This window comes from Fundulus heteroclitus, unplaced genomic scaffold (genome assembly GCF_011125445.2).
Source record: "Fundulus heteroclitus isolate FHET01 unplaced genomic scaffold, MU-UCD_Fhet_4.1 scaffold_99, whole genome shotgun sequence".
NCBI lineage: Eukaryota > Metazoa > Chordata > Actinopteri > Cyprinodontiformes > Fundulidae > Fundulus > Fundulus heteroclitus.
The window spans coordinates 295,963-319,859 of record NW_023397461.1 but is presented as its reverse complement, the minus strand read 5'-3'; the positions used below and the strand labels follow the sequence as shown (position 1 = coordinate 319,859).

The following is a 23,897-nucleotide window of genomic DNA, read 5'->3' as shown; positions in this document are numbered from 1 at the left end:
ATCATGAATCATGATGCTGTCCGCCGTGGATTGTGGGAGTTTAGCCAACCCACAGCGTTTTCCCACCACAGAAGGTCCAGTTGTGGTTCTGGACTTGGTTCTGTAAAGTGCATCATTTGGTCAGTAGAATCAGACCCAGGTGTGTGGATCATCATCTTGCAGACATCTGAGCATCATCTGTTCATAGGCAGGACTTCATAAACGGATTGAACCAGCCGGGTTTGGGTCCGCTCCTCTGATCTCAGACCAGCCTGATCAGAACCAGCTGCTGATCCGACCCGGCTCTGCTCATGTTGCTCGTGGTGCAGCTAGCTGAAGTCTGGGGCTCGCTGGATCTTTTTGCTTCTCCTCCAACTGGAGAAGGACATGCTGCAGAAGGTCTGATGGTGGAGAAGTTTCCACACCCATGTGTGAGACCAACGTCAGGCTGGGCCATCGAGGACGCTTCAGGCTTCCAGCTCCGGTCAGCTGTCCTCCACATCTGAGGTCGCATCTCTGATCTGAACCATCCCATAACATCTCTGCAGGTCAGGCTGGTTCTCCTGCTGGAAGGACAACCTCTAGCTGCAGCCTCTAACAGGTTCTCCTCCAGGACGGTCCTGGTCAGCTCCGTCCATCTCCCCACAGCATGACGCTGCCACTGCCGTGCTTCACTGTGGAGATGTTCTGTCAGGGCGGGCTGGACCAAAGCTTCACTGATGGTCTCTGTTTGCTGCAACCTTCTGCAGCTCCTCTCTGTGAGGCTTCTCCCCTAACTGATGCTGTAAGGAGCCCAGCCTGAACTAAGCGCGCTCTGATGGTTCTGACCCAGCTGAGCCGTCCCTCTGCTCAGGACTGAGTGGAATGTGGAGCGGATCAGTTTCTTTTGGACCTGATCTGGTGCCGTCTGAGCGGAAGTGAAGCGAGGGAGACGTTTGTTGGTGTTGGAGTTTTTTAATAACACGTTTAAATATTTGAACAGCCGTCAGATTTGCTTCTAACAGGTAAAAATCATGAAAATCCAGCAGAAAGCAGACCTGGAAACTACGGCCTAAACGCCACCAGTAAAACCGTCACAGTCAGCAGAGATCAGCACTTCACACATTAGAAAAATAGATCTGGCATTTTCACATACATATTTACAGTATCAAACATCCGGAACCGCATCCGCCGAGCTCGGCCCAGTGTGGTGACCGGGTCGAGAAGAACCAACCCAAACCAGCCGGACCTTTAACTGGCGGCACGGAGAGAACCGGTGCGACAACATCATGGGATAGGAGCAGAAACACTGAGTCCGTCACACTGCTGCCACAGAACCAGCGAGTCCAATTAAAGCCCAGATGTTCAGGAATACACAGATACTGTGTACCGACAGTTCAGACCCTCCCACTGCCAGCTCTGAGTCCAAACCCAACAGAACCGCATAAATAAGAAATATGGATAAATAGCTTTAAATCGGGCCGGCTTCCAGAATCCGCCTGGCTGCTACAGGAACGTCTGAAAAACTCATCAGAACCTCTGTTCCTGATGTCAGAACCTCTGTGCTCTGGCTCCGCCACATGGATCGGAACATTTCAGGCTGGTTCCATGTGGTTCTGATGATTCTGGCTGCAGAGAACGAAAACCTAAAGCTCTGTGTCCGAACATCGGAGTTTCACATCAGATCAACGAAAAGGGCATTTTAACCAGAAATATCAGGATTCTGAAAGGTTCTGTTCAGTTCTCAGAACCGGGTCTGGGCTCCTTTTGCATGGATTCCTGCATCAGCCTGTGGTTCTGGTTTCTTTGTCAGTCTGGGTCGCCTACTGGCCCAGACTGAGACCATAGAGGCTCAGGAAACCTCTGAGTTAATTATTATTAATTAATCCATCCAACTTCTTCCGCTTATCCGGGGTCGGGTCGCGGGGGTAGCAGCTTCAGTAGGGAGGCCCAGACGTCCCTCTCCCCAGCCACTTGGGCCAGCTCCTCAGGAGGAATCCCAAGGCGTTCCCAGCAGAGAGACATAGTCCCTCCAGCGTGTCCTGGGTCTTCCCCCGGGCCTCCTCCCGGTGGGACGTGCCCGGAACACCTCACCAGGGAGGCGTCCAGGAGGCATCCTGACCATCCTATTAATTAATTATTATAGTTAATTAGTTAATTAGCTGATGTTCCCTTTTCACAATATTCAGAGTTTTCATTCTCTGAACCAGAATCATCAAATTACAGGAGATCAGACTTGAATTGTTTCCATCTGTTTAATAAATCTATAAATGAGCTTCACTCTCTGAAATGAGGGACAGAAAGGGTTTCATTTTCACGACATTCTAAAGTTTTTGAGATGTGCCCGTAAACGTTGACATCGGGGGGATTCTGTGACCCAGAAGACATCCAGCACAAGGAAAACCAGGAGAAGCACCGAGGAGGAAAAGAAAAGCCAACAACAGAGCAGTTCCACCAGCTGGTCTGATTGGCCAGAAACATCAGGAGAACGTGGCCACCTGCTTAGGCTCCGCCCACAGAAACATCAGGAGAACGTGGCCACCTGCTGAGGCTCCGCCCACAGAAACATCAGGAGAACGTGGCCACCTGCTTAGGCTCCGCCCACAGAAACATCAGGAGAACGTGGCCACCTGCTGAGGCTCCGCCCACAGAAACATCAGGAGAACGTGGCCACCTGCTTAGGCTCCGCCCACACTTGCAGCTGTGGCATCCTCCCAGTCATTCATTGGGTCGCACCGGCGCTGGATGGCGGCAGCTTCGTCTCCCAGCAGGTTAAAGTAAAGGAGCTGCAGGGCCAGCGGCTCCAGATTCACAAAAAGTCCCGTGACTCCCCCCCCCCCCCCCTGGAGTCTCACCACGCATCTCCTCTGTTAACGGGAAGAAGGGCTGAAGGGATGGAGTGGATCATCTGCTCGCCTTTCCTCCGGTGGACGAGCTCCTTCGGCGGCTCCGCCTGCACACCTGGAGGTGCGCTGCTGCAGCCCGGCTGGGCGAGTCCGGCGCTCAGACCTGCACCCCCCGCCCGTGCATCTGGATCACCTGCGCCCTGAGCGTCTGGATGGCGGCCAGGATCAGCTTCTGGTGATCCAGAGAGGTGATGCCGAGGCTCAGGACGTCCCTGCACACACACACAAACATTCAGAAGCTGCGCGCCACAGCGCTTGGCGGAGCAGCAGCTGGCGGAACCACTCACTGGACGGTCATCCGGGCCACAGATTCCAGGTAGCAGTACCCGGCGGCGGTGAAGTTGTCCTTGTATCGGCCCATGTCCACGGCGTCCAGCCACTCTCCCACTGAGCTGAAGGACGGGAAGCTGGGCAGCGGCCGCTCGGCCAGGGTGATGGACGAGCTCAGGGTTCTGGAGGAGCAGAAGCGTTAGAGCTTTGAAACCAGCCCCCCAGGTCAGATAACTGAGGCGGCGCTGGGTGCGTACCTGCGGGCCAGCGTAGATGAGCCCATGCCATCCGGAGACCGGATGCTCTTACTGAGCGCCGAGTGGATCTGGCTGAAACTGGGCCTCTCGGTGCGCTCCTTCTGCCAGCAGTCCAGCATCAGCTGGTGGAGATGTGGAGGACAGCTGACCGGAGCTGGTAGCCTGAAGCCGTCCTCGATGGCCTTAATCACCTGCAGACGCACACACAGACAGTAACACACATTAACACACACACAGACAGGAACACACATTAACACACACACAGACAGGAACACACATTAACACACACACAGACAGGAACACAGACAGGAACACACATTAACACAGTCACACAATGAGACGCGCCGACACGTCAGCAGCATTTATGCCTCTGGGCAGCACTATTCTCCCAGACTGTAGAGGGCAGCGTTGAGCAGCGTTGAGCTCCTACACCAAGCGTAGCTACGCTACACATAGACGCAGTTTCCAGCATTTTAAAGCTTCTTTCTTTCCTCCTGCAGTGACGCTGATTCTGTCCATGAATTGTTAACTTGTTGATGTTTTTGGGCCGAATCGTAAAGACGTCTATACCAGGCCAGAACCTCTAATCAGCAGAACCCCGTCCATCAGCAGCATTATTTCGTGACCACCCCCCCCCCCCCCCCCCTCCTCTAAAGAGCAGTCATAAAAAGCCTCTCAGCATTTGACATTTTCCATTTAATCAGAGGCGCTGGGTAAAGGCCACGTCGGATCTCAGGTGGACGGGCCCAGCAGAACTCCTGTTCTGGTTTAATGTCTCCATTTAGACTGGATTAATATCCTGCCGCTCTACAAGCGTCACCTCTAACCTCTCAATTGGAAAGTTTGATCATTTGATGGCGCCGGAGAGCAAACTTCATGGAACTCATGCATATTAAACCCGGGCGTTCAGGAATGGTACCGGGGAACAAACCTGTCAGCAGAGTGAGCGGACTGCTACAGAGGGAAATGGACCAGAAAAGTTCTGGAACATGTTTCACTGTGCAGGAAAATCTGCAGACGGATCTGCAGAGCTGACAAAGAGGAGGCAGGCGGTGGACATTACGGGTTCCTGGGTCGGGTCCAGAGAACCTCTGGGGGTTCTGGCTGAAAGGAAAGAGGAACTCACATCCTGCGTGCCCATGTCCCAGTAGGGTCTCTCTCCGTAGGACATGACCTCCCACATGACGATGCCGAAGCTCCAGACGTCGGAGGCTGAAGAGAAGCGGTGGTACTGGATGGCCTCCGGCGCGGTCCACAGAACCACGCTCTTCCCTCCGTGCTGCAGGGAAACCAGTCAGAGTGATGCATTAATGCTAACAGCCGTTAGCCGCTTCCTTGTTGTAACCCCTGCTGTGCATGAGCAGGACGTACTTCTGTTAATACGGTAAAATAAACACTAAAAGCTTCATTTACTAACAAACTGAGCAAAAACAAAGCATAAAACATCAGAATAACAACTAATAGGCAGCAGGACCCGATAATCTTTGGATGCAACCAGAATGAGCTGCATAAATGATAAAAGTTAAATAACGCGCTGTGCACCTTTAAACCCAGACAACATCTCTTACCAGCGTGGTGTAGATGGCCTCTATCTTGTCCTCCTGAAGGGGTCTGAAGCCGGACACCTTGCAGGTCAGGTTGGAGTTCACCAGAACCTGGGATGAGCAGAACAAACTGATGAGGATGAGACGGGGATCTCCACAGGACATTTCTACAGAGAGGCACATATGTGTGCTTCATCTCCTCTGAAGTGGATCTTTGTGTACTTAACGTCTGGACCCGGCTGCAACCCAAGTCAGAAACTGACCCAAAAAGCCGCCTGGGGCTCTGGGGCTCCTCTAAAACCTGAAGCTGCGTTGAGGTGACAGACGTCTGGAGGATCAGGAGGCGTTCTCATGGGGCCTCACCTTGTGGGCTGCCAGCCGTTTGTGCACGAAGCCCATCTCAGTGAGGTACTTCATCCCTGAAGCCACCCCGGTCAGCATGTCCATCAGCTGCATGGAGCTCAGCTGGCCTTCGTGTTTCTGAGGAGAGCACAGAAGGATGTCAGATCTGCTTCCTAGTGACTGCAGGGAGTCGTGCCGCCCTCACGCTGCCGCTCTAAAACTAGAGAGGAAGAGAGCGGTACCCTGAGGAAGGAGTCCAGGGCTCCGTTGGCCATGCTCTCCTCTACGATCATCATGGTGTTTCCTGCAGACACACAAAGAACAAGTGGAGATCAGTCGGTAGAGCTGGGTCAGAACCAAGGGAGTCCAGTTGGTTCTGCAGGATTGAGCTGAAACAGGTTTCCACCCAGGCCTGCAGAGGTGATCCGGGTTTAAACAGAACCTTTTATTAAACAGAACTGGGACGGGTGGCAACTGGGTCTGTGATTCAGAACCTTGTCAGGTGTTCCAGCACTGCTTATCAGTGGTTCTCTGAGTGTTCTCCACTGTTGGACCGCTTCAGAACCGAACTGCCCCACAGAGCTGCAGATGTTCTCACCCGGTCCTCAGATCCTGAACATTTTCCAGCCTCTAACATCAGGTGTGCAGCCTTTGGCCCGATGACAGGTGGTCATAATGTTATGCCTGTAACCAGATCTGTTTTGGTTGCCATGACAGCGATGACATCATCTTCATCCTCCTCATCATGAAGCTGCAAAGATGATTTTCTGTTACTTTCCTGTGTTGTTGCTTTTACCACTGATTGTTTTTACCTGTCCCTGTAATGTGTTGTTATTATTATTATTATTATTATTATTATTATTATTATTATTATTATTATTATTATTATTATTATTATTAATAAGATGGCTAGCAGAAAGAGGGGAGGGTCTCTGGCTCCCTACGCTGTCAGCCATTCCGGCTCTGCTTCTCTGTGAAGCTGGAGCACTGAAGGCATGTGTCGGCGTGAACAGACCAGCCCCGCGTCACGCTGCCTCAGATGCAGTGGGCACAATAAGACCTTGGTCCCCCGGGGGAGGTATGGGGGGGGGGGGGGGTCACTGAGGGGCCCTGCTGGGGAAGCTGCCGCTCCTTCCTGGCTCCGTGTTTCAGCTGTAGGGCGGACAACGCAGAGATTGGAGCGCTTTGTTTCCATGTGCTGGGGGGGGGGGGGGGGGGGGGGGTTGTGGAAGCCTCACAGCATGTAGGTGTGGGCGAGGAGAAGAGGCAGCAGGTGGGGGGAGATGGTGGGAGGGATGGGAGAGCATCTCAGCCCCTGCTGATTCCTGCATCCTGCACACCTGCTGCCACCCGCTGAGCCCAGAAGCATCTGCTTCAGCTCTCCATCAGCAGCCAGACCCATTAACCCCCCCCCCCCCCCCACTCACCGGTGGTGATGACGCCTTCCAGCCGGAGGATGTTTGCGTGGTCGAACTGTCCCAGGATGCCGGCCTCGCTCAGGAAGGCGCGGCGCTGCTTGTCGGAGCAGCCGGCCCGCAGCGTCTTGATGGCCACCGGCAGCTCTCTCTTGCTGGGCAGCTTCAGGCAGCCGCGGCACACCTCCCCGAAGTCACCTGCAGAGGGAGACACACAGCAGAGGTCAGCAAACAGCAGGGCAGGAGGAGGACATGGGGACGATTTTAGACCGTGGGCCTGACTCCGGCCTGGTCTGAGGACCGTTCCTCCTCTAAACCTCCCAGAAGCTCTCCTCACGTCTGCTGGGTGATGATCTCCTCCCTGAGGTCCATCCTACGGATCGACCAGCTTTTTACTGCCTCTTCTCATTCACGCTGAGCGTGGGTGTCTGCAGTCTGCATTTGACTCTATTCATCTGACCTGCTTGACCTGAGACTAAACGCTGTTAAAACGAAGGAGAACGTTCCACGCGTTCCTCCTTCCATAGAAACAATGACAGGTTCACCAGCAGACGACGTGGCACGAAAACTGACAACGAGCCTTAAAATCCAGTGCTGTAAATGTTGTAAAGAAGCTGAAGATGACACGAGGAACAGATCTTTGTTTGCCTTCAGTGCAGGAAGGCATCCAATGACCTTCCTGCCTCTGATAGATCCTGTGATCCCTGTGAGTAGATGCATGCAGACGCTGTCCATCATGGAGCATCCAGGCTGTCCATCATGGAGCATCCAGGCTGTCCATCATGGAGCATCCAGGCTGTCCATCATGGAGCATCCAGGCTGTCCATCATGGAGCATCCAGACTGTCCATCATGGAGCATCCAGGCTGTCCATCAGGGAGCATCCAGGCTGTCCATCAGGGAGCATCCAGGCTGTCCATCATGGAGCATCCAGGCTGTCCATCATGGAGCATCGTGGCTGTCCATCAGGGAGCATCCAGGCTGTCCATCATGGAGCATCCAGGCTGTCCATCATGGAGCATCGTGGCTGTCCATCAGGGAGCATCCAGGCTGTCCATCGGGGAGCATCCAGGCTGTCCATCATGGAGCATCCAGACTGTCCATCGGGGAGCATCCAGGCTGTCCATCAGGGAGCATCCAGGCTGTCCATCATGGAGCATCCAGGCTGTCCATAAGGGAGCATCCAGACTGTCCATCAGGGAGCATCCAGGCTGTCCATCAGGGAGCATCCAGGCTGTCCATCAGGGAGCATCCAGGCTCATAGCAGCCTCTACATCTCTGACTAATCATTTATATTCTCAGGTCAACTGGCCGTCATTATCGACCCGGAGTCTCATTCTTTGGTAGATTTTCACCCAGACAGTCCCTGGACTGTTGCTGCCGTCCGTTTAGTCCAGCCGCAGACACTCTCTGGACTTCCTCTCCTGATCCTCTAGCCTAGTCAGAAAGAAAGCCTTTCCTGCTCTGCTCCGTCAACACGGACCTCTCTACAGCAGGAAACTGTCCACAGAAATCTTCTTATGCAACCTGCTCTTGTTTTTAACTTTGATTTTATTTGTGTTTCATTAAGCGGGATGTTTTAATCTCTAGTATTGTTACTGTGTTTGTAGCATGGTCTTGTTTTTGTAGTTTTATCTTTATTAGGCAGGTCAGACTGAGAACACCTGTATGAAGGTTATGTGAATGAACTCAGCACCTGTGTGCATGATTCTCTCTATCTTGATGCTCTGGTTGTCCAGCTCCTTGGCGAAGGCGTGCACGGCCTGCAGCAGGTCCTCGCAGGTCTCTGGGTCGATGTAGGTTCTCCGTGTGGGGATCTTAACTGGAAGCACAGAGAGATGGTCAGTGTGGGTGAAACAGAACATGATCAGAAGAACGTCTGTGAATAAAGCAGCTGCAGATAACAGGCAGCAGACAGACAGCATTAGACGTAAAGCCAGGCGGAGCCGTTTGTTAGCAGGAACACAAAGGATCCCTGACGTCCGCCTCGCTGCATCATCACAACAACGATGTCGACAAAGACCGCTCTGATTGGTCAGCACCGAGCTCTTTGATCCTCCAATCAGTCCCACAGTTATTCTGCTCTTCCTGACCAGAACCAGGCTTGCTGCCTTTCATTTGCCTCCTCATTCCTCTGAGAGAGACAATCTAATCTCCCACACAGAGTCCCAGGGTCGGTGTGAAGGAGGGACGCAGACCAAGCTCAGAGCTGCAGCTTCGTTTCCCCCTGAGCTGGAGCAGAAATCAGACCGTTTGCTCCTCGCCAGTCTGACCGCCAGTCTGACCGCCAGCTGCCCGACGGCAGATCTGAGGGCGCAAATACTTTCTCCCAGTCTGCCTCATGATGAGGAAGATGAGGGTGCAAATACTTTCTCCCAGTCTGCCTCATGATGAGGAAGATGAGGGTGCAAATACTTTCTCCCAGTCTGCCTCATGATGAGGAAGATGAGGGTGCAAATACTTTCTCCCAGTCTGCCTCATGATGAGGAAGATGAGGGTGCAAATACTTTCTCCCAGTCTGCCTCATGATGAGGAAGATGAGGGTGCAAATACTTTCTCCCAGTCTGCCTCATGATGAGGAAGATGAGGGTGCAAATACTTTCTCCCAGTCTGCTTAATGATGAGGAAGATGAGGGTGCAAATACTTTCCTGAAGGTGAAACATCTGGAATGACCTGCAGGCTGCTACACACTGCTGGTCAGCTGGCTGAAAGAGGCGCTCTAGGGTTCTGCTCATGTCTGAGGTCCATGTTCCTGATAAACAATGGTTCTGCTGCAGGTTACAGCCTGACCCAGTTCTACAGGTTTACAGCTGGATCTGTGCAAAGTTCTTGGTTCTGTGTCAACAGACCCGGGTTCCTCCCTTAAGTTTCTGAACCTTTTCATTCCCGAAAGATTAGAGAGGTCCAAATGAACGGTTCTGGTCAGAAAGACCTTCAGAGAACCCGGAGAAACTGTTCAGACCAACAGACGGAGCGATCAGAACCAGGCTGAAGCCCAGAACCGGGCTGCTTTGCTGGTGGACAGCGAGAGGAGAGCCGAGCATGCTGGGAGATTAAAGCCGCTCCCTGGGGACCTGCTGCCAGCGGAGCGACCCGGTTCTGAAACCCCTCTAATGGGTTCTGCAGCTTCCTGTCCTCCATCTGCCGTCTGTTAAAGTTCTCCTGGTCCTGATTTCAAACAGTGGGTCAGAACCAGAACTGGTCCAGTAAAGCCGGTGCTGTGGTGCCGCTGTGGATGAGTGTGGGGACTTACACTGGAAGTAAAGTTCCTCGTCTCCCTCCTGAGAAGCTTTGCTGTAGCCGCATTGTCTGCAACGATAAAGACAAAAGGCTGATTATCCTGCAGAACCAGAGATCGGGTCAGAACCCCAGTCGGGTCCTTCGTGGATCAGAACACTGAGCTGTTCAGATGAGCAGCAGTTCAGTTCAGGCTGCTGCTTAAACATCCTCCATGCCTCCAGAACCGCTGATGCAGCGGTTCTGGAGGCAGCTCACTCCCTCCGGAACCGCTGCAGCGACTTCTTCTTCTCTCCTAGAAGAGAGAAGAACCAGAACAGACTGGATCACAGAGACTGGAGAAGATCCAGTTCCATCTGAAGAAGCCTTTTGGTCCGGGACTAAGAGGCAGAACACAGGAAGTGTTTAAGGAAGAGGACGGACCGTTCCACCTTAAACAGGTTCTGGTCTGCATCCTGGACCGGTCCACTGTGCAGAACCCAGCAGAACCTGCCACAGCTCCTCAGCTGAGGAACAGCTTCAGTCATTTCTCTTTAGAACTTTACAGCCTGAATCCTTTTCTCTGTGAAATCAATCATTTAGCCGCTTTTTTCTACATCAATTCCTCTTAAATACAGAAAATATCAGATGAATAAAGATTTTTAGAGCAGCTGAAAACAAACTAAACTAGATGAATTTAATTATAAGATCACAAATCCGGGGAACAGAACAAGCAACAGAAGCTTCTTTAAATTTATTTTAGGAAAATGATTGTTGCTCAGGATGGACGTGAAACATTTTATTCAGGCATCTGTGGGCCAGCTGCCTGCTCTACCCTCCATGTTCATGTGCTCCTCTTCCTCCTCCTCCTCCTCCTCCTCCTCTTCCTCGGAGCTCTTTATTCCTCCCTACCGTTGTCTCTCCATCTTTCATTTCCTGCCTCCCGTCTCTTTTCCCTCCATAACCAAAATGATAATAAGGCCAACTCTGGACCACTTCTATTTACAGAACCTTCCACAGTTATTTCCCTCTAACCCCCTGATAAAAGCTCAGCTACAAAGCCTGGAAATAAATTCATCTCTTAGTGCAGCAGAATAATCTCACCGTGAAAAATGTAATAAAATCCAACCTTTAACTGGAGAACATTTATTCAGGGAACATTAAAAACAAATCAGTGGCCCATTTTCACCCTAGATTACTCAGAAGTTGAGCAAAGTTTCCAGAAACTTCCTGGGATCTACAGACACCCTGAGCCTGGCCACCAACAGATATCTGCTTTTTAAAGCCAGGATGGATTCTTCCACATGTGGTTCTGAATCGGACCGCTATCTTCTTAATGGACTCGAGTTGGAAGAACCAAGGCGGGAAGCTATGGTACTGCTCAGCGGCTGGACCTGATTAATATACGGGCCGAACTCCTTCAGTTCCCGCTACGGGACCAGCGCCATGTTGTAATGCCGACAACGACAGACCAACTTGTGGTCTCCTGTGGGAGCTGTGCTGCTCGGCCTGCCAGAACCCCACAGCTTCTGTTCAGCACCAGCCACCCATCAAACAGCTTCTGCTGGACGGAAAACTCGGTTTCTTCCACGTTTCCTGGAACACAGCTAGCTCTACGTGATGACATCGCTCCTTTACGGTGAGTTTGGAGCAGCAAACAGCGCCCCCCTAGAGCCACAATATGTAAACGACCAGGCAAAAGAAGACCTGTGGTGTGAACATCGCTCTCTGTGGAAATGAACTTCATTTATTCAGGTACCACAGACTCACTTCTATCCATAAACCCCTGTTATTATCTTCAGCTGTAACTTTCTACATGTTGTATTAATTAATCCTGTTGTTATCTTCAGATGTCACTTTCTACATGTCGTATTAATTAATCCTGTATATTCTTCAGTGATGGTATCAAGGTGTTGGTTGTTCCTGTAATTCTTTATCAGCTGGTTCTGCTGTTCTTTATATCTCTCTCTGCAGGTGTAGAAGCAGACTCAGAGGATGTTATATCACTCTCTACCTTTCCTCTCCTCTTTCTCTGTCACCTTTTCTCCCATTTAGCATTTTGTCTTTTTCTCTCCTTTTTTCCTCTTCTACCTGTTTCTGTGTCCATTGAACATGAAATATTTCCAGCATAAATTCTAATAAAGCTTCTAGCATGTATAAATCAAGCAGAGCTCTATGGCAGTGAGGCTCCACTGGTGAAAGTAAAATCTGTTTAAGACATCTTTTGGCATGAAGACAACACTTCTTAACGCTACACTGACAGACAGGACTCACTCACACTAAAAGGAAATTAAATTTATTGGCAGTAAATGGTAGCAGTGATGTCAGCAGTGATGTCAGCAGTGATGTCAGCAGTGATGTCAGCTTTTCACTGCATGGTTTGTGTGGTTGCTGCTAGAATCAAGGCTCTACCTGCTTTAACTTGTTTTAGTCGTTCTACAGATGTTAAAACTGACTGACTAAAAGAATCCATCTGACCACAGCGTCACTGCTGGCTGGAAACTGGACCGGATCAAACCAGACCGGACCAAACCGGACCGGGCCGCCTTTCATCACAGAACCTCAACTTTAACATCCTGCAGCTTCCCTTCAGCTCCTCAAACCCCACAGATCCTGAACTCTCTCTCTCACACACACACACACACACACACACACACACACACACACACACACACACACACACACACACACACACACACACACACACACACACACACACACACACACACAGATGCGGCCAGTGAACAGGAAAACAATTCCTTCCTGCAGGGACCTGCAGCAGGACGCTGATCCTGCGGGTCGATCCACTCAGTCAGGCACCGCTGCGCTGGTCGGGTTTCTTCTGTGTGTCGTTTCTCATCAACTTGGTCCAGCGTTAGGATGGTGAGCACAAAGCAGCCGCTCCAACATGGATCCTGAAGGTCTGCTGCTCCAGGCGACATGAATGCTCCTCACAGGGAGAAATCTGTGATGAAGCGGATGATGATGTTCTGACGAGCTTCTTGAGGAGCATGAGTCCAAACGCTGGACCCTGAGCTGTCAGTGTGGACCTGCTCATGTTCCAGCTGGGAACATGGAGAGAGAGGTTCCTGTCCTGTTCTCACATACAACTACAGCAAACTGGAAACATGTGCAGCAAAGGATGCAGGAGGACAACCTTCCTCCTCCTGGTTCCTCCATCAGAGCTTCGACAGAAGATGCCACCTGATGCCTGCGGTCTGGATTCAGCTGAGACCTCTCTGCTTCAGAAGGTCTGTGGGTTCTGGAGAACCACGTGGAGCTCTGGGTGACACCAGCAGCAGGTTCTGACCAAAATATCAGTGAGGCTGGAGGAGCTGCTGGTGTGCTGCAGCTCAGCAGAACCAAGCCATGGATCTCCACCGTGGGATGGTGAACGTTGTTACTGTTTACATGTTCCTGAGTCTGAGTCCAGCTCAGATGTTACTGCACCTATGGAGATGTTTCTGGTTCTGCTTTCCAGACCAAGACTGTGGTACTAAATGCTCCCGTCCTCCAGGAGCATCCTGGAAGAACTGGGTCGCTGCAGCTGAAACAGACTTTTTTATTGGCTCTAAAGTTTCAATCTAATTATTTTGAATGGAATGAGGGTTAGCCTAAAGCCCATAAGCCGAGGCGTTCTTTTAAAGGACAGAACCGAAGCCTCCAGGCTGCCAGCACCGACTCTGGGCTGGTGGTTCTGATGGTTCTGTTCCCCCTGTGCAATGTGCTGGCCCAATCACAGGAGCTCCTTCCCTCCTGATGCATTACACAACCCAGAGACACAGAGGAACCCCTTCCCACCCGTGGGTCCTGTAGAACCTCCTTTCCCCACAGCCAGAACCAGAACTGCCTTCCAGTTCTGGTTCTGGAGCGTCTCATTTTTCTCTTATTTCTAATAAATTCTGACAAGAGGCTCGTTTGGACCCGAGTTCTGTGATTCTGGAGGGCTGGATGAACGGAACCAGCTGCTTAGTCTCTCTCTCTGCTCTGATAGGTCAGCAGGATCCTGATGGCACTGCCCTGCGTTCTGATTGGCTCAGTGAGGTTCTGGGTACCTGGTGGAGGGTGGGAACAGTTAGCATACCTTCTCCAGATGAGCAGTCCCACTCCCATGGAGAGCACCATGATGAGGGCAGCCCACAGACACGATGACGATGATCACCACTGGGTTCTGTTCGCTGGACGCCAGGGCCACTAGAACCAACAGAACCAGTCAGAACCACATAAACCGGAATCACACACGTCATCCTCCAGCTTTGTTTTCGCCACCAAACAATAGAAATGATCAGGAACAGATAAATGAATCCATGTCTAAAAGGAGGAGTTTGGTCAAAGTTTTCACTTTTTAGTCGCATTTTTAGCCGCAGCGTAAAAAAACGTTCCAACAGATGGAAGAAGGCGACCCAACCTTCTCTGTGAGAACAGAGAGCTGCAGGAGGGCTCATCTGTCAGAGGCTACGACTAAAGCGGCGGCTGGAATAGCCTAACAACCAGCAAGAGGCTGCTCAGTCAGCTACTCCATCAGCCCCCCCACAGCATGGCTCCATACGAATACCCTTAATACAGCTCCTAACTCCTATTCCTAGTTCCTATCTCCTACCTCCTGACCTTTCCTGGGTCAGCAGAACTCCATCAGGGAGGAAAAGAGCTTCAGCTGCTGAGCTGATTCCAGACTTAACTCTGACGTCATTAGAGACGGAAACATGGAGGATGGAGTCAGAATCATGGAGGATGGAGTCAGAGACATGGAGGATGGAGTCAGAAACACGGAGGATGGAGTCAGAAACATGGAGGATGGAGTCAGAAACACGGAGGATGGAGTCAGAATCATGGAGGATGGAGTCAGAAACATGGAGGATGGAGTCAGAGACATGGAGGATGGAGTCAGAGACATGGAGGATGGAGTCAGAGACATGGAGGATGGAGTCAGAAACACGGAGATGGAGTCAGAGACGTGGAGGATGGAGTCAGAGACATGGAGGATGGAGTCAGAGACGTGGAGGATGGAGTCAGAAACATGGAGGGAGTCAGAGACATGGAGGATGGAGTCAGAAACACGGAGGATGGAGTCAGAGACGTGGAGGATGGAGTCAGAGACATGGAGGATGGAGTCAGAGACGTGGAGGATGGAGTCAGAGACGGGAGGATGGAGTCAGAGACGTGGAGGATGGAGTCAGAAACAGGAGGATGGAGTCAGAATCATGGAGGATGGAGTCAGAGAGAATGGAGGATGGAGTCAGAGACGTGGAGGATGGAGTCAGAGGACATGGAGGATGGAGTCAGAAACATGGAGGATGGAGTCAGAGACATGGAGGATGGAGTCAGAGACATGGAGGATGGAGTCAGAGACGTGGAGGATGGAGTCAGAGAATGGAGGATGGAGTCAGAAACATGGAGGATGGAGTCAGAAACATGGAGGATGGAGTCAGAACACGGAGGATGGAGTCAGAGACATGGAGGAGGGAGTCAGAAACAGGGAGGATGGAGTCAGAGACATGGAGGATGGAGTCAGACAACAGGAGGATGGAGTCGGAAACATGGAGGATGGAGTCAGAGAAGGAGAATGGAGTCAGAGACATGGAGGGTGGAGTCAGAAAAACATGAGGATGGAGTCAGAGACATGGAGGATGGAGTCAGAGACATGGAGGGTGGAGTCGGAAACATGGAGGATGGAGTCAGAAGGACACGGAGGCTGGAGTCAGAGACATGGAGGGTGGAGTCCGAAACATGGAGGATGGAGTCAGAGGACATTGGAGGGTGGAGTCAGAGACATGGAGGGTGGAAAGTCAGAAACATGGAGGATGGAGTCAGAAAGATGGAGGATGGAGTCAGAAAGATGGAGGATGGAGTCAGAGGACATGGAGGATTGAGTCAGAGAACGGAGGATGGAGTCAGAGAACATGGAGGATGGAGTCAGAAACATGGAGGATGGAGTCAGAGACACGGAGGATGGAGTCAGAGACATGGAGGGTGGAGTCAGAAACATGGAGGATGGAGTCAGAGACATGGAGGGTGGAGTCAGAGAAATGGAGGTGGAGTCAGAAACATGGAGGATGGAGTCAGAAACATGGAGGATGGAGTCAGAGACACGGAGGATGGAGTCAGAAAACATGGAGGATGGAGTCAGAAACATGGAGGATGAGTCAGAGACATGGAGGATGGAGTCAGAAACATGAGGGTGGAGTCAAAGATGGAGGATGGAGTCAGAAAGATGGAGGATGGAGTCAGAAAGATGGAGGATGGAGTCAGAGACATGGAGGATGGAGTCAGAGACAGGAGGATGGAGTCAGAAAACATGGAGACATGAGTCCAGAAACATGGAGGATGGAGTCAGAGGACATGGAGGATGGAGTCAGAGACATGGAGGATGGAGTCAGAAACATGGAGGATGGAGTCAGAAAGATGGAGGATGGAGTCAGAAACATGGAGGATGGAGTCGAGACATGGAGGATGGAGTCAGAGACATGGAGGATGGAGTCAGAAACATGGAGGATGGAGTCAGAAACATGGAGGATGGAGTCAGAGACATGGAGGATGGAGTCAGAAACATGGAGGATGGAGTCAGAAGCATGGAGGATGGAGTCAGAGACATGGAGGATGGAGTCAGAGACATGGAGGATGGAGTCAGAACATGGAGGATGGAGTCAGAGACACGGAGGATGGAGTCAGAGACATGGAGGAGGAGTCAGAAACATGGAGGATGGAGTCAGAAACATGGAGGATGGAGTCAGAGACATGGAGGATGGAGTCAGAGACATGGAGGATGGAGTCAGAAACATGGAGGATGGAGTCAGAAGACACGGAGGATGGAGTCAGAAACACTGGAGGATGGAGTCAGAAACGGAGGATGAGTCAGAAACATGGAGGATGGAGTCAGAACATGGAGGAGGAGTCAGAGACATGGAGGATGGAGTCAGAGACATGGAGGATGGAGTCAGAGACATGGAGGATGGAGTCAGAAACATGGAGGATGGAGTCAGAAACACGGAGGATGGAGTCAGAGACATGGAGGATGGAGTCAGGAGGACAGGAGGATGGAGTCAGAAACATGGAGGATGGAGTCAGAATCATGGAGGATGGAGTCAGAGACATGGAGGATGGAGTCAGAAACATGGAGGATGGAGTCAGAGACACGGAGGATGGAGTCAGAGACATGGAGGATGGAGTCAGAAAACAGGAGGATGGAGTCAGAGACATGGAGGGTGGAGTCAGAAACATGGAGGATGGAGTCAGAGACGTGGAGGATGGAGTCAGAGACATGGAGGATGGAGTCAGGGACATGGAGTCAGAGACATGGAGGATGGAGTCAGAGACATGGAGGATGGAGTCAGAACATGGAGGAGGAGTCAGAGACATGGAGGATGGAGTCAGAAAACATGGAGGATGGAGTCAGAGACATGGAGGATGGAGTCAGAAACATGGAGATGGAGTCAGAGACACGGAGGATGGGAGTCAGAAACATGGAGGATGGAGTCAGAGACATGGAGGATGGAGTCAGAACATGGAGGATGGAGTCAGAGACATGGAGGGTGGAGTCAGAGGACATGGAGGATGGAGTCAGAGACATGGAGGATGGAGTCAGAGACACGGAGGATGGAGTCAGAGACATGGAGGATGGAGTCAGAAACATGGAAGATGGAGTCAGAAACATGGAGGATGGAGTCAGAGACATGGAGGATGGAGTCAGAGACATGGAGGATGGAGTCAGAGACATGGAGGATGGAGTCAGAGACATGGAGGGTGGAGTCAGAAACATGGAGGATGGAGTCAGAAAGGATGGAGGATGGAGTCAGAAAGATGGAGGATGGAGTCAGAGACATGGAGGAGGAGTCAGAGACATGGAGGATGGAGTCAGAACATGGAGGATGGAGTCAGAAACATGGAGGATGGAGTCAGAGACATGGAGGATGGAGTCAGAGACATGGAGGATGGAGTCAGAAACACGGAGGATGGAGTCAGAATCGTGGAGGATGGAGTCAGAGACATGGAGGATGGAGTCAGAAACATGGAGGATGGAGTCAGAAACATGGAGGATGGAGTCAGAGAACATGGAGGATGGAGTCAGAAACACGGAGGATGGAGTCAGAGACAGGAGGATGGAGTCAGAGACATGGAGGATGGAGTCAGAGACGTGGAGGATGGGGAGTCAGAGACATGGAGGATGGAGTCAGAAACATGGAGGATGGAGTCAGAGGACATGGAGGATGGAGTCAGAATCGTGGAGGATGGAGTCAGGAAGAAACATGGAGGATGGAGTCAGAAACATGGAGGATGGAGTCAGAAACATGGAGGATGGAGTCAGAGACATGGAGGATGGAGTCAGAGACATGGAGGATGGAGTCAGAAACATGGAGGATGGAGTCAGAAACACGGAGGATGGAGTCAGAGACACGGAGGATGGAGTCAGAGACACGGAGGATGGAGTCAGAGACGTGGAGGATGGAGTCAGAGACATGGAGGATGGAGTCAGAAACATGGAGAATCGGTCAGGAACATGGAGGATGGAGTCAGAATGGAGGATGGAGTCAGAAACATGGAGGGGGGATGGAGTCAGAAACATGGAGGATGGAGTCAGGAAAAACGTGGAGGATGGAGTCAGAAACATAGAGGATGGAGTCAGAAACATGGAGGATGGAGGTCAGGAGACATGGAGGATGGAGTCAGAGAGAGACATGGATGGATGGAGTCAGACAACATGGAGGATGGAGTCAGAAACATGGAGGATGGAGTCAGAAACATGGAGGATGGAGTCAGAGACATGGAGGATGGAGTCAGAAACACGGAGGATGGAGTCAGAGACATGGAGGATGGAGTCAGAGACATGGAGGATGGAGTCAGAGACATGGAGGATGGAGTCAGAAACATGGAGGATGGAGTCAGAGACATGGAGGATGGAGTCAGAGACATGGAGGATGGAGTCAGAGACATGGAGGATGGAGTCAGAAACATGGAGGATGGAGTCAGAAACACGGAGGATGGAGTCAGAGACACGGAGGATGGAGTCAGAGACACGGAGGATGGAGTCAGAGACGTGGAGGATGGAGTCAGAGACATGGAGGATGGAGTCAGAAACATGGAGAATCGAGTCAGAGACATGGAGGATGGAGTCAGAATCGTGGAGGATGGAGTCAGAAACATGGAGGATGGAGTCAGAAACATGGAGGATGGAGTCAGAAACGTGGAGGATGGAGTCAGAAACATAGAGGACGGAGTCAGAAACATGGAGGATGGAGTCAGAGACATGGAGGATGGAGTTAGAGACATGGAGGATGGAGTCAGAAACATGGAGGATGGAGTCAGAAACATGGAGATGGAGTCAGAAACATGGAGGATGAGTCAGAGGACATGGAGGATGGAGTCCGAAACACTGGAGGATGGAGTCAGAGACATGGAGGATGGAGTCAGAAACATGGAGGATGGAGTCAGAGACATGGAGGATGGAGTCAGAGACATGGAGGATGGAGTCAGAAACAATGGAGGATGGATAGTCAGAAACACGGAGGATGGAGTCAGAGACATGGAGGATGGAGTCAGAAACACGGAGGATGGAGTCAGAGACATGGAGGGTGGAGTCAGAAACATGGAGGATGGAGTCAGAGACGTGGAGGATGGAGTCAGAGACACGGAGGATGGAGTCAGAATCGTGGAGGATGGAGTCAGAAACATGGAGGATGGAGTCAGAAACATGGAGGATGGAGTCAGAGACATGGAGGATGGAGTCAGAGACATGGAGGATGGAGTCAGAAACATGGAGGATGGAGTCAGAAACATGGAGGATGGAGTCAGAATCGTGGAGGATGGAGTCAGAAACATGGAGAATGGAGTCAGAGACATGGAGGATGGAGTCAGAATCGTGGAGGATGGAGTCAGAGACATGGAGGATGGAGTCAGAAACATAGAGGATGGAGTCGGAAACATGGAGGATGGAGTCAGAGACATGGAGGATGGAGTCAGAAACGTGGAGGATGGAGTCAGAAACATGGAGGATGGAGTCAGAAACATGGAGGATGGAGTCAGAAACATGGAGGATGGAGTCAGAGACATGGAGGATGGAGTCAGAGACATGGAGGATGGAGTCAGAATCGTGGAGGATGGAGTCAGAGACACGGAGGATGGAGTCAGAATCGTGGAGGATGGAGTCAGAAACATGGAGAATGGAGTCAGAGACGTGGAGGATGGAGTCAGAAACGTGGAGGATGGAGTCAGAAACATGGAGGATGGAGTCAGAAACATGGAGGATGGAGTCAGAGACATGGAGGATGGAGTCAGAAACGTGGAGGATGGAGTCAGAAACATGGAGGATGGAGTCAGAAAACATGGAGGATGGAGTCAAAACATGGAGGATGGAGTCAGAGACATGGAGGATTGGAGTCAGAGACATGGGGATGGAGTCAGAGACATGGAGGATGGAGTCAGAATCGTGGAGGATGGAGTCAGAGACACGGAGGATGGAGTCAGAATCGTGGAGGATGGAGTCAGAAACATGGAGGATGGAGTCAGAGACATGGAGGATGGAGTCAGAAACATGGAGAATCGAGTCAGAGACATGGAGGATGGAGTCAGAATCGTGGAGGATGGAGTCAGAAACATGGAGGATGGAGTCAGAAACATGGAGGATGGAAGTCAGAAACGTGGAGGATGGAGTCAGAAACATAGAGGATGGAGTCAGAAACATGGAGGATGGAGTCAGAGACATGGAGGATGGAGTCAGAGACATGGAGGATGGAGTCAGAAACATGGAGGATGGAGTCAGAAACGTGGAGGATGGAGTCAGAAACATAGAGGATGGAGTCAGAAACATGGAGGATGGAGTCAGAGACATGGAGGATGGAGTCAGAGACACGGAGGATGGAGTCAGAGACACGGAGGATGGAGTCAGAAACATGGAGGATGGAGTCAGAGACATGGAGGATGGAGTCAGAGACATGGAGGGTGGAGTCAGAAACATGGAGGGTGGAGTCAGAGACATGGAGGGTGGAGTCAGAGACATGGAGGGTGGAGTCAGAAACATGGAGGATGGAGTCAGAGACACGGAGGATGGAGTCAGAGACATGGAGGGTGGAGTCAGAAACATGGAGGATGGAGTCAGAGACATGGAGGGTGGAGTCAGAGACATGGAGGGTGGAGTCAGAAACATGGAGGATGGAGTCAGAAAGATGGAGGATGGAGTCAGAAAGATGGAGGATGGAGTCAGAGACATGGAGGATGGAGTCAGAGACACGGAGGATGGAGTCAGAGACACGGAGGATGGAGTCAGAAACATGGAGGATGGAGTCAGAGACACGGAGGATGGAGTCAGAGACATGGAGGGTGGAGTCAGAAACATGGAGGATGGAGTCAGAGACATGGAGGGTGGAGTCAGAGACATGGAGGGTGGAGTCAGAAACATGGAGGATGGAGTCAGAGACATGGAGGATGGAGTCAGAGACACGGAGGATGGAGTCAGAAACATGGAGGATGGAGTCAGAAACATGGAGGATGGAGTCAGAGACATGGAGGATGGAGTCAGAGACATGGAGGGTGGAGTCAGAAAGATGGAGGATGGAGTCAGAAAGATGGAGGATGGAGTCAGAAAGATGGAGGATGGAGTCAGAGACATGGAGGATGGAGTCAGAGACATGGAGGATGGAGTCAGAAACATGGAGACATGAGACTCCAGAAACATGGAGGATGGAGTCAGAGACATGGAGGATGGAGTCAGAGACATGGAGGGTGGAGTCAGAAAGATGGAGGATGGAGTCAGAAAGATGGAGGATGGAGTCAGAAAGATGGAGGATGGAGTCAGAGACATGGAGGATGGAGTCAGAGACATGGAGGATGGAGTCAGAAACATGGAGGATGGAGTCAGAAACATGGAGGATGGAGTCAGAGACATGGAGGATGGAGTCAGAAACATGGAGGATGGAGTCAGAATCATGGAGGATGGAGTCAGAGACATGGAGGATGGAGTCAGAGACATGGAGGATGGAGTCAGAAACATGGAGGATGGAGTCAGAGACACGGAGGATGGAGTCAGAGACATGGAGGATGGAGTCAGAAACATGGAGGATGGAGTCAGAATCATGGAGGATGGAGTCAGAGACATGGAGGATGGAGTCAGAGACATGGAGGATGGAGTCAGAAACATGGAGGATGGAGTCAGAGACACGGAGGATGGAGTCAGAGACACGGAGGATGGAGTCAGAAACATGGAGGATGGAGTCAGAAACATGGAGGATGGAGTCAGAGACATGGAGGATGGAGTCAGAGACATGGAGGGTGGAGTCAGAAAGATGGGGAGGAGTCAGAAGATGGAGGATGGAGTCAGAAAGATGGAGGATGGAGTCAGAAAGATGGAGGATGGAGTCAGAGACATGGAGGATGGAGTCAGAGACATGGAGGATGGAGTCAGAAACATGGAGGATGGAGTCAGAAACATGGAGGATGGAGTCAGAGACATGGAGGATGGAGTCAGAAACATGGAGGATGGAGTCAGAATCATGGAGGATGGAGTCAGAGACATGGAGGATGGAGTCAGAGACACGGAGGATGGAGTCAGAAACATGGAGGATGGAGTCAGAGACACGGAGGATGGAGTCAGAGACATGGAGGATGGAGTCAGAGACACGGAGGATGGAGTCAGAAACATGGAGGATGGAGTCAGAATCATGGAGGATGGAGTCAGAGACATGGAGGATGGAGTCAGAAACATGGAGGATGGAGTCAGAGACACGGAGGATGGAGTCAGAGACATGGAGGATGGAGTCAGAAACACGGAGGATGGAGTCAGAGACATGGAGGGTGGAGTCAGAAACATGGAGGATGGAGTCAGAGACGTGGAGGATGGAGTCAGAGACATGGAGGATGGAGTCAGAGACATGGAGTCAGAGACACGGAGGATGGAGTCAGAGACATGGAGGGTGGAGTCAGAGACACGGAGGATGGAGTCAGAAACATGGAGAATGGAGTCAGAGACGTGGAGGATGGAGTCAGAATCATGGAAGATGGAGTCAGAAACATGGAGAATGGAGTCAGAGACATGGAGGGTGGAGTCAGAGACACGGAGGATGGAGTCAGAAACATGGAGGATGGAGTCAGAAACATGGAGGATGGAGTCAGAGACATGGAGGGTGGAGTCAGAGACACGGAGGATGGAGTCAGAGACATGGAGGATGGAGTCAGAGACACGGAGGATGGAGTCAGAGACGTGGAGGATGGAGTCAGAATCATGGAAGATGGAGTCAGAAACATGGAGAATGGAGTCAGAGACATGGAGGATGGAGTCAGAGACATGGAGGATGGAGTCAGAGACATGGAGGATGGAGTCAGAGACATGGAGGGTGGAGTCAGAAAGATGGAGGATGGAGTCAGAAAGATGGAGGATGGAGTCAGAAAGATGGAGGATGGAGTCAGAGACATGGAGGATGGAGTCAGAGACATGGAGGATGGAGTCAGAAACATGGAGGATGGAGTCAGAAACATGGAGGATGGAGTCAGAGACATGGAGGATGGAGTCAGAGACATGGAGGGTGGAGTCAGAAACACGGAGGATGGAGTCAGAATCGTGGAGGATGGAGTCAGAAACATGGAGAATGGAGTCAGAGACATGGAGGATGGAGTCAGAGACATGGAGGATGGAGTCAGAGACATGGAGGATGGAGTCAGAGACATGGAGGGTGGAGTCAGAAAGATGGAGGATGGAGTCAGAAAGATGGAGGATGGAGTCAGAAAGATGGAGGATGGAGTCAGAGACATGGAGGATGGAGTCAGAGACATGGAGGATGGAGTCAGAAACATGGAGGATGGAGTCAGAAACATGGAGGATGGAGTCAGAGACATGGAGGATGGAGTCAGAGACATGGAGGGTGGAGTCAGAAACACGGAGGATGGAGTCAGAATCGTGGAGGATGGAGTCAGAGACATGGAGGGTGGAGTCAGAAACACGGAGGATGGAGTCAGAATCGTGGAGGATGGAGTCAGAGACATGGAGGATGGAGTCAGAAACATGGA

General features: G+C 51.4%; 1 protein-coding gene across 3 annotated transcripts; it reads right to left on the bottom strand.

Annotated features, from left to right (window-relative positions):
• Nucleotides 1-2,155: 2,155 nt before the first annotated feature.
• LOC118562610 (ephrin type-A receptor 7) lies at nt 2,156-14,040 on the bottom strand. 3 transcript variants are annotated; one of them, XR_004930689.1, is made up of 12 exons: nt 13,993-14,040; nt 9,946-10,001; nt 8,388-8,513; nt 6,705-6,890; nt 5,520-5,581; nt 5,299-5,415; nt 4,960-5,046; nt 4,518-4,670; nt 3,392-3,582; nt 3,152-3,316; nt 2,545-3,076; nt 2,156-2,456 (listed from the first exon to the last, which is right to left on the bottom strand). XR_004930689.1 is itself a non-coding variant. In XM_036135092.1 (11 exons), the coding sequence occupies exons 1-11, from the start codon at nt 14,031-14,033 to the stop codon at nt 2,962-2,964; spliced, it is 1,299 nt and encodes a 432-aa protein (XP_035990985.1). In that variant the 5' UTR covers nt 14,034-14,040; the 3' UTR covers nt 2,156-2,961. The 3 variants fall into 3 exon arrangements, 1 of the variants encoding a protein (XP_035990985.1); XR_004930690.1 differs by having other exon boundaries at nt 2,156-2,544; nt 2,633-3,076; XM_036135092.1 differs by having other exon boundaries at nt 2,156-3,076.
• Nucleotides 14,041-23,897: the final 9,857 nt, after the last annotated feature.